Source organism: Mesoplodon mirus (assembly GCF_964341445.2).
Source record: "Mesoplodon mirus genome assembly, chromosome: 9".
Lineage (NCBI taxonomy): Eukaryota > Metazoa > Chordata > Mammalia > Artiodactyla > Ziphiidae > Mesoplodon > Mesoplodon mirus.
Window position 1 is genome coordinate 93,469,085 of NC_138985.1, and position 10,804 is coordinate 93,479,888.

General features: G+C 53.5%; 1 protein-coding gene across 1 annotated transcript; it reads left to right on the top strand.

Moving 5' to 3' along the window:
• Positions 1–3,882: 3,882 nt before the first annotated feature.
• CPA1 (carboxypeptidase A1) lies at positions 3,883–10,344 on the top strand (the record flags this gene model as incomplete). The annotated part of the gene is made up of 10 exons (XM_082632372.1): positions 3,883–3,947; positions 4,418–4,499; positions 4,957–5,190; positions 5,429–5,530; positions 6,065–6,166; positions 6,358–6,468; positions 7,088–7,178; positions 7,686–7,885; positions 8,400–8,484; positions 10,116–10,344. The coding sequence occupies 10 exons, from the start codon at positions 3,883–3,885 to the stop codon at positions 10,301–10,303; spliced, it is 1,260 nt and encodes a 419-aa protein (XP_082488498.1). The 3' UTR covers positions 10,304–10,344.
• Between the last annotated feature and the right edge of the window lie 460 nt (positions 10,345–10,804).

Genomic DNA, 10,804 nt, shown 5'->3' on the forward strand with positions numbered 1-10,804 from the left:
TGACCATGCCTGGACATTCTCTGGCAACAGGGCTGCCACGGATAGTTGCCCAGTTTGTGCACTGCACAAAGGTATTCTGCTGAGGACAAGGAATGATGTCTGTCCAGAGTGGGAGGGGTGCCTTTCTCCATTTCACATAAAGGCTCCCCTGGGCTAAAATTTATTGTCTTCTGACAATACAAGTACTTTAAAAGCTTAGTAAGTCCATCAGTTAGAATGCTTTTTTACAGCAACACAGAAATCCCAATTAATGAAAAGAAAATGAATATTCTTTCATATTATATAGTCCGAAGGTGGGGCAACAGACTTGACAATATTCGAGAAAGGTACCTCCTTCTCAAGAGTGCGGAAATGTTTTCTAGAAGCTTCCTCACTGGCCTCCCCTCACATCTCATTGACAAAACTGTGTCATGTGCCCACCTCTAAACCAATCACTTCACTTGCAAAAGAGAATGAGATTCCTTGAAGATTGTCTTAGACCAATCTTAGAATTTATCCCGAAGCTGGGAATAGGGTGACTTTTCTGAGGGGTGACACCTGCATACAATCTGGGTTTGCTCAGCCAGCAGGAAGGAGGAAGGGATGCTGAATGCTTGTCCATGTGGAAACAGCAGGTCTTTGTCTATTTGCACTCAGGCACTTACCCAGTGACTTGTGCTTGAATCTAGATGCCGGCCTGGTGGTCTCTTTCTCATGCTCATAGGTCTTGGTGCTCTGCCTGTTCCCCCAGCTTTCAGCCCAATGGCCCTCATCCTTTGCCCTTGCTCTGGACCGATGTGAAACATGCCCATGGGTAGAGAGGCAGAGTTGTGGCCCTCTGCCCCAGGTTTGAGTCTAGCAAATTGGTGTTTACCAAAAGGCAATTTTCAGCTTACTGAGGTGCTTTGGAGGGACCCCAGGAATTAGGCTTAATTTCCACCTGAGACCCACATTCCTCTGCCACTGTGCTTTCAGCTTCCTGCCAGTGCTGGCCCTAATTTCAACTTGCAACATTGAATTAATCTTTTCCAACCTTGCAAGAAAATAGACTATATGACTCTTGGACAACTTAGATTGCTGGCTGGAGGCAGCAAGAGGCCCCTTGGCGAGGCAGTGCCTTCCCCCACCCCCTTTCCAATGGTCTTGTCTTTTCTGGAAGAAATTCACAAAAGGCCAAGAGTTAGCCAACACACCCTTCAACATGTGTAGTGTGCGTGAAACATTAAAAATTATAGGACCGCTTTTGATTTAGAAATAGAAAAAGAAATATTGTTTTCATAATGCAAACTAAAGAAAGGCTCTACAAAACTTTCTTTCCTAGTGGGGAACAGATTAGAGCAGCTCGAGGGGCTTCCTTGGTGGTGCAGTGGTTAAGAGTCCACCTGCCAATGCAGGAGACACGGGTTCGAGCCCTGGTCTGGGAAGATCACACATGCCGCGGAGCAGCTAGGCCCGGGCGCCACAACTACTGAGCCTGCGCTCTAGAGCCCACGAGTCACAACTACTGAAGCCTGTGTGCCTAGAGCCCATACTCAGCAAAAAGAAAAGCCACCGCAATGAGAAGCCCGTGCACCACAACAAAGAGTAGCCCCTGATCCCCACAACTAGAGAAAACCTGTGCGGAGCAATGAAGACCCTACACAGCCATAATTAATTAATTAATTAATTAATTAATTAATTAATTAATAATTTTAAAAAACAGCTCGAGAGCACTGCAGGGCACCAAGAGATGAGGGGGACTGAGGGATGGGTGAGACCTGGTTCCTGGTCTCAGGAAATGTCTAGTCTCATTGGGGAGACAGAAATAACACTCTAGGAACAATTGAGTAGAAATAAATATCAGTTTGTGCTCAAGAACCAAGCAGTGTGATAAACACCACTTCCCTTCCATCCCTGGCAAAATCCAGTCATTAAGACCCAGATCAAGTTTCACTTTCTTGGTAAAGTCTTCCCTGGACACTCTTGGATGGGCCCATAGTTCTAAGTCCAAACCCCTACTGGTACTTTTCACTTCACATCACAGGAAATGCACTGCTCAGGTCTCCTACAGCAAGGAGAGCAGCCCAGTGAGTGTCTTATATGTTTAATCCTGCCTTGGTGACAGCTTCTTGGAGACCTGTTGGAGAACCAACGTGTTGGTTGGCTACTTCTATCTTTCCCACTAGACTGTGAGCTCTCTCAGCTCCCTGACAAGTCAGTGGGGAGTATCACCATGGTATGATGTGGCCGCACTTCCCACGGGCTGTTTCCAGCTAGTGACTGAGCACAGTGTGGCACTAGTACCAGCATTCCTATAGGACGTAGGGCTCCCTGAACTGCAGTGTTGGCTCCAAGATTCAGAACTGCACTCCTGCCTGAGTTCCTCCTGCCCAGTCCTCTCCCAGCTGTCAGACCTGCAACGAGGTAAGGCTCTTCTCTCTCCCCTTTATCCTTCATGGATGTGTCTCCCCATGAATCTCTTGCATGCTTAATCCTGTCTTGTTGACCCACAGCTTCTTGGAAAACCTGAGAGGACACAAGTTAGTTGGTTACTTCTGTCTTCTCCGTTAGACTGAGTTCTGCGGATCAGGAACCCCTCCGTCTGCTTCGGGCATCATCTCAGGGTGGAGCACAGGACCTGACCCAGAGGATGAATGAGCAAAGAGATGAACATTCAGAGAAGGGGCAGGTAGGTGAGGGAGAAAGAAGCCAGAGGAAGCCTCAGGGGGGTGGTAAGCCTTGCCCGGGGTCTGGAGGGCAGGAAAGGCTGCCAGAGTAGAAAGGAACAGTCTTCATGGAGGCTCAGTATCTGTTGAGGATGGATTCAGGGTTTTATCATCTTCCCAGAGCTATGCTCAGGAGAGAGTTGTGGCTAAATGTAATGGGGTCACTCTGCCTTGGCATAGGAAGGTTGGCCCGTAGGAGGTGGGCTGGGGAGGCAGAGGGAACAGATGGAAACCAGAAAGGGCCGCCTTGGTGTTGGCAGTGCCCAAGCCTAAGGCCCTGACACAGAGCAGGGCCCCCAGATGCTGCTGGGGAACCGCTGGGGCCCCTGTGGATTAGGGCGGATTTGTGTTAGATGTCTCTGCAATGAGGTCAGCATCCAGAGCCAGAGCAAATTCCCCTTTGTGAATTCCAGTTTCTCCTATACAGTGTGCAGTCCCAACAGGGTTCTGGCCCTGGTTCCCACCACTGCACTTTCTACTCAGAGGACATCTGGTTACAGTTCCCATCAAGGGCAACCCTCGATCCCAGAGCCCTAGAGCAGTGGGGGTGGAGGGAAACTTCTGCTTCTGTGCTGTGGCCTGATTCCCACAAGGCCACCGAGATTGGTAAGAGTGGGGCTGGGAAGTTTCCTTCACGGGGTTGTACCCTAAAGGTCAGGCGGCCCTGGACAAAGCCCGTGTGGTAAGGAGCCAGCAAATCTGGGAGCTGGCTGGGATCCCAGAAGGTCCCATCCTGCTCTCTCATAGGAGCTAAAGAGCTGGTGCTCAGGGACGTGGGAGAAGAGGACACCTCACATGAGGCTGCAGCTGGTGTGGCCGCTCCAGAGTCCTGGCTCCTTCTCCATTGCCGGGTCAGTAAACAGGACCATAGGGTCTGTGGGCTGCAGGGCTCTGGGCAATCAGGGTTCCAGCTGGGAGGCCTCAAGCCCTAGCTGACCCTCAGGCCCAGGATAGCCCCTCATGGCCAGGGGTTGAGGCCTGGCTTATCTCTCCAGCTGTCCTGTTCCCTGCCACTTTATCAGGGAGAGTGGATAGGTGTCAGAGCTCAGAACTCCCACCTCTCCCTCCCCGTGGGATAGAGCCCAGGTGCAAGTGGAAGGACAACTCTTGGGCACAGCCAGGAGATCTCTGTCCTGGGAGAGTTTAAAAGGCCCCAGGACCTTCTCCGCCTCAATCGACCTTCCCAACTGGCTGCAGCATGCAGGGGCTGCTGATTTTGAGCGTGCTGCTGGGGGCTGTCCTTGGCAAAGGGGACTTTGTGGGGTAGGAGCATGGAGAGGAGGGGGTGATCAGAGGGGAGATAGTGAGGACTCAACCCCCAGCCAGCATCTGGAGGAGAGGGACAGACAGACACATGGGAAGATGGTCAGAGAGGAGCAGACTAGCACATCCTGGAAGGCAGGCTGACCGGGGACCAGGACTGAGAAGGGGTCAGGTCTCTTAGGACAGCCTCTTGAGCCCTGGAGAATATCTGAGCTCTGAGGAGGACTTTTCAGAAGAGGAGGCAGGAAGAGGCCTAGCTAGCTTTAGAGAGAAAGAGTCTAAGCTGGGATGGGGACAGCAGCAGTGTCCAGAAGGTTCCGAGGAGCCCAGGCCTCCCGTTGCTAGGATCCCATGTGCTTTCCCTGCTCAGCCCAGAGGACCGAGGCCCAGCCACCCTCCTCCCGCCTGGGGAGCATGCATGGCCAGTAGGAGCTGCTCAGGCCCTCAGCCTCCCCTCCCACTCTGCCCAGGCACCAGGTGCTCCGAATCTCTGTGGCTGATGAAGCCCAGGTACAGACGGTGAAGGAGCTGGAGGACCTGGAGCATCTACAGGTTAGAGGATGAGGGAGCTGCCCTGAGGCCCCAGGGTACGTCTCAGGGCAGACGGGCTCGCCTCAGACCCCCTCCCACCTGGGGCCAAACGGGGCCTGGGCTCTCTATCCCCAGCCACCCAGGAGGGAGCCATGGGACTGATCCCTGTTAGGAAGTGACTTAAACCTCCCAGTGCCAGAATCTTGCTGCCTTTGAGCATCCGAGCAAAAGAGCCCCCCACACCGCCCCAACTTCTAGCTCTTCTCTCTCCCTTGCTGCCTCAAAGCCTCTCCACTCTGCTTCCTGGGCCATTTACCTGACTCAACTGGACTTTGTCCAGCACCCAGGGATTCCCTGCATCCTCTTCCCCTAACAGCTGTGCCCCATCCCCAATTATATGGGAAATTCTGGTGCCGACACCCCGTCCCAGGCAGGCCCTTTCCCAGCCCGCTGTGACAGTGGCTCTTGTCCTCCCCAGCTGGACTTCTGGAGGGGCCCTGCCCAGCCAGGCTCCCCTATCGACGTCCGAGTGCCCTTCCCCAGCATCCAGGCTGTCAAAGTCTTCCTGGAGGCCCGTGGCCTCAGATACACAATCATGATAGAGGACGTGCAGTCGCTGCTGGACGAAGAGCAGGAGCAGATGCTCGCCTCCCGGAGCTGGGCCCGCAGCACTAACACCTTTAACTACGCCACCTACCACACCCTGGAGGAGGTGAGGGACCCCGGGGGGCCCCCTCCACAAGCACCAAGCTCTTCGTCAGACTGGCAGAACGCGCCAGGGCCAGCCTGGGTGTGCGTGACATCTGCTCTGTCACCATGTGGCCTCGAGGCTCTGGGTCGTGGCTCCTCCGCATTCAGGGCTCACAGCAGGCTCGGTAACAGAGCTGCTAAGGGAGGCATCCAGGTGCCCGGAAGCCATGAAGGCAGCCTTCCCTCCTCTGCCTCCTCAGATCTATGACTTCATGGACCTGCTGGTGGCCGAGCACCCACAGCTTGTCAGCAAGCTCCAGATTGGCAGCAGCTATGAAGGCCGTCCCCTCTACGTGCTGAAGGTAATGGGCACGTGCAGGTGGATGTACATGAGCACATCTGCAAGACTGGGCACCCACATCTGTGCATAGGCACCCATGGGTGAGCCCAGGGTTACAGAGAACACACTGTTATATGGACTCCCTGTGTAGCATAGGTGTGTGCATACTAGTACACACACCATTTAAACTTTTAGGAGACGCAAGTGTTTCCAATCAAGTGTCACATTGTGGAAAGTATCCCAGAGTCTGGTAGTCCAGATAAAATGTTTTGTTTGTGACCTCCGACAGAGAACTATGTAGGGGCATTGGAACATCGTGGGGCCCGGAAGTCTGGCTGAGTCATTATTTGCGCCAAGCTTGAGCTGAGGGCAGGAGGCAAAGCTCTGCAGGATCCCGGTCCAGACCCACTCCCACATCCCACCTGAGTGATGGTCCCACAAACAGAGCCTCAACCTGAGATACCAGAGAGCAGACAGCCTCTGGGTTGGGGTGCACTCCCCTTCAAGGAGGTGAGGCAGGGCCCCAGCTGAACTATTTCCTGCTCTTCTCATCCAGTTCAGCACTGGGGGGAGCAACCGTCCAGCCATCTGGATTGACACGGGCATCCATTCTCGGGAGTGGGTCACCCAGGCCAGTGGGGTCTGGTTTGCAAAGAAGGTAAGCCTGTGGAGGTGAGGGTGCTCTTGCCTGGTAGGGCATTGGTATCCAAGGCCCATAGAAGCCCTGGCCCCTGCTTCCATCCAGAGGCAGTGACCACAGAGGGAGGTCGAGGGCAGGCATCCATTGCTCTAGCGTGGCAGACTCCTGGCCTGGCCTGCTCTGCCCCTCTGCTCCCCAACCTCCACCAGATCACACAAGACTATGGCCAGGACCCGGCTTTCACTGCCATTTTGGACAACATGGACATATTCTTGGAGATCGTCACCAACCCTGATGGTTTTGCCTTCACCCACAGCAAGGTACAGGCCTTCTCCTCTTCTTGGGGAAAGCAGGGTGGGCCTCTGTCCTCTGAGCCCCACAAGCTACTCACCCCTAATCTCAACTCCCAGAAGTTGAGAGAGGGACAAACAGACCTGTCCTCCTAGACTAGGGGTTCTTGACCTTGGCATTCTTGACATTTGGGGCAGATAATTCTTTGTGTGTCGGGGGCTGTCCTGCGCGACCAGCATCCTGACCGACTCAAGCCCCCAGATGAGACAACTGAAAACATCTTCAAATATTGCCAAATGTCCAGGTTGTGGGGGAAAGAACTTTCCCCAGTGGAGACACACTGCCCAGACCTTCTTCCCTGGCTCTACTTTATGTCTATGGGACAGCATGCTACCAATCAATTTTGTAAGGGGCTGGCGGGGGTTGCCACATGCCTTCCTCTTTCTGCCAGTAGAACCCTCTGGCCAAATGCCATCCATTGTCTCCTCCGTTTTCCTTCAGCCAAGAGCCCCCTTTGCAGACCTTCCTCCCTGACAACCAGTTGAAAGTGGTTTCTGATTCCATACCGTGTCCACACTCAGGCTTCGGATTGGAGCTCTGTGTTGATTGTGGCCTCTGTTGGGTGGCTGATCACTTTTCCTTTCTCAGAATCGAATGTGGCGCAAGACTCGATCCCTGACGTCGGGCTCTCCCTGCATTGGGGTGGACCCCAACAGGAACTGGGACGCTGGCTTTGGGAGTAAGGCCCAGTGTGGTTTGGAGAGCAGGGATGGGACACCCCAGAATGGCTTCTTACTGTCCTTTGTCCTGTCATCCCCCAACCCTCTCCTGCCCCAGCAGTGGGGGCACGTGGGTAACGTTGGCCTCTCCTCCAAGGTGCACAGTGAGGAAGGTGGCCCTCTGAGATCTGCTTGTCCCTTGCCTGTAAAGTCCTTCCCAATGGAACTGAGGTCTGAAACCAATCTATGGGTTGTCTAGCGTAACTTCAGCTCCTTCCTTCTGTGGTCACTTCACTGAAGGAACTGGTGTCACTTGAGGAGCCCTTCTTACCTCTCTGGGCATGTCCATCAGCTTTGTCCAAGTTTGGCTGGGGAGGGAGGCAGGACCCCCAGCTTATAAAAGGCTTCTGCCCTTTCCTTATCCGGGGTGGGGGTGAGCCCTCTTGCATCTCAACTCATGCAAAGACCAGAAGCCATGGAAGCCACATTGCTTGTGTGTAAGGAATGCCAACTCTCCCCTCCCACAGAGGCAGGATCCAGCAGCAACCCCTGCTCGGAAACTTACCATGGCAAGTTTGCCAATTCCGAAGTGGAGGTCAAGTCCATCGTGGACTTTGTGAAAGACCACAGGAACATCAAGGCCTTCATCTCCATCCACAGCTACTCCCAGCTCTTCTTGTATCCCTTTGGCTACAAAGCAGAACCACCTGCAAACAAGGATGAGCTGGTATGTGCTGATCCCTGCTTGCCCTCTCATCCCAAAGGCAGCTTTGGGCGGGCCTGGGTTTATCCATCAAACCTGCTTAAGGCACGAGGCCCTACACTGTGCCTAGCACCCCTTTCTCCCATGGACCCCTGATGGCTTGAGAAGACCAGCAGGGCAGACTAGGCTTTCTGTCTGGAAAGCTAAGGCACAGAGTGGTTGAGTCACTTCTGTCACATGACAGAGGAAGGGGTAGGGGTGGACTTTGATCTTGTACCACAAGTTTAAACTTGGAGCTGCAGGGTGACCAAAGGGCAGTGAAGTAGCAGCCAGACATCCCACAAGGTCACATCCTGCTGAGTTCCCGGGGCTGGCCCTGCAGGGCCCAACAGGTTCCTTGCTCTCTGCTGGGGGCCGGCTTCTGCAGGGTATATGCTCCTGGGTCATCCTGCCAGCCCCCAGGTTACCCTGGCCCTGCGGTTCTGGGGGTCTGGCATTGCTGGCCACGACAAGCAGTCTTGCTTGGCGTTTTCTCCAGGATCAGGTGGCTAAGTCTGCTGTTGAGGCCCTGACCTCTCTGTATGGGACCAAGTTCAAGTATGGCAGCATCATCAAAACAATTTGTAAGTAGGTGCATTGTCTCTGTGGGTGGTCTGGGAGGAAGCTCAGCTGGCTTTCCCTGCCAGAGGGAGGGTCCCTCCTGGAGGAGGTAGCCAAGGGTTCCCCAACCTGGGAGCATGGGCGAGGAGAACAGCCCTGGCCACGCCTGACTACTGCTGGCTTGGTGGGCAGCGGGGCCCTTTCCTCATGTGAACTCTGCCTTCCTCGATACCTTCAGACACACCCTTCGGTTCCTCTGAGAACTCTTATCTTGGGATTAAGTTCAGCTTCGTGCATGGAGTGGGTAGAGAGTTCTGCTGGCCTTTGTATTGTAGATCCCTAAGAAATTCAACTTAAAAAATACTCTTCCTCCAATGCTCTTCAGTTAGAGAATATATCCTATCTTTTCCCAGCTTACTTATCCATGCAATGCCCCTGAGACGAGGACTGCTACATCAACATGGAATTAAGTCAACAAATGTTTATGGAACACCTATGATACACCAGGCCTTGTTTTGTGCTTGGGATACAGTTGAGAATAAAAATAAGCAAAGATCAGGAAACCTCCATTCTAGCCAGCCATGACAAAAAACATGGATAAGGAAATGATACCATGTGTTAGGTGATAAGTGCTGGGAGAAAAAGAACTACTAGGACAGGGTGAGGGGACTCAGGAGTACTGGGGGTGGAAGCAGGGCAGGTGGACTGAAGCATAGGCCTCATTGAGAGAGTGAAATTTGGATAAGTATCGAAGGAAAGGAGGGATGGAACTAAGAGGCTATTTGAGGAAGAGCCTTCCAGGCAGAGGAATCTTCTAGAACAAAGGCCTTCCCGTGTGCCCTGACCTGGCGTGTGTGGGAACGGCAGGAAGAGCACAGAGACCCAGTGGCTGCAGCAGAGACAGGTGGCGGGGATGGCAGCGGGGGTTGAGGTTGCGGTGTTCAGATCCCACTGAGCCCTGAGGAGACACAGCAAGCTTGTGGCTGAGAGTACTGAAGAAGCAGGGGACAGGGACACACCTCAGACTTCCTGCCCCGAGTGCCCAGTTCTGGGGGGGTGAGTGAGTCAGAGTCTCACCTGGGGCTGGCCTTACTTTTGGACTCCAGGCCTTCTTTGGAAACTGTTTTAACCCTGAGTCAAAAGGTTTTTGCTTTGTTCAATATTGTGGAGTTAAATTCTGATATGCAGCCACCTCCCTCTCCCCTGCCCGATTCTGCAGCTGCTTTGATACTGCAAATCTGTCTGCAAAAGACAGACGAGGGTCTTTTGCTTTGACTCTGACCCTTGCACTTTCCCCCTGCAGACCAGCATCCGGGGGACAGTCCCGGTTACCCAAGTGGGCAACTCTGGTATATTTGGGGGCTTGACCCAAGTGGCTGTTAGATGGAGGCGGCTTTCAAAATCGTGGGAGCTTCCTTGCATGACCCAGTGAGAGGAGAACCATTGCTGGTCCGCCTCTCTGGGCCTCTTGGACTAAGACCCTTCAGGGGAGCTTCTTGGGAGGAAGCCAGGCTGCTTGGTCAACAGTAGGAACTTAGCAGATGCTGACTCCAGTCAACACTGCACGAAGCTCTGGGCTTTGGACCATTAGCCCAGCCCAAGCAAATGTTTTCAAGTGAGTGACCTTTGTTCTGCCGGTCTGCTCCTGCCCCAGACCAAGCCAGTGGAGGCAGCATTGACTGGACCTACAACCAGGGCATCAAGTACTCCTTCTCCTTCGAGCTCCGGGACACCGGGCGCTATGGCTTCCTGCTGCCGGCCTCCCAGATCATCCCCACGGCCCAGGAGACATGGCTGGCGCTTCTGACCATCATGGAGCACACACTGAATCACCCCTACTGACCTGGCCCTTCAGCGCTGTCTTCCTCCTCCTCTCCGTCCCCACCCAGGCAGCCAAATAAAGTTTAAGTGTACATGGACCAGAATGGGGCTCATGTGTGGGAATGCATGTGGCATGTCTGCCTTTTCAAGCTGTGGCAGAAGTGATTTAGTTCCTGCAGGTCTCACTGGAAACGTGTGGGTAGTTGGACTAGATGACCCTTAAACTCCCCTGCATTCCAAGGTCCTGTGAAGTTGTATCCAAGTGGCGTCTGTTTTAATTAGACCACCCTGAGCTCAGCTCGTCAGTGGAGTGATTTGTTCATACCTTAGGAGCAAGCAGCAGCCACAGCTGCTAACCAAATGCCTGGCACCCTGCAGTGGTGAGGAATTCAGCTTGTACAATAGTGTAGCTGGTTGGATCCATTCATCTACAAAAGCAATAACCCTGAGTACAAACTAGAATAATACTGGTGGCCAATGTTGTCCCAAATCAATGTTGCAGCCAGGTAAAGCAAATTTCTA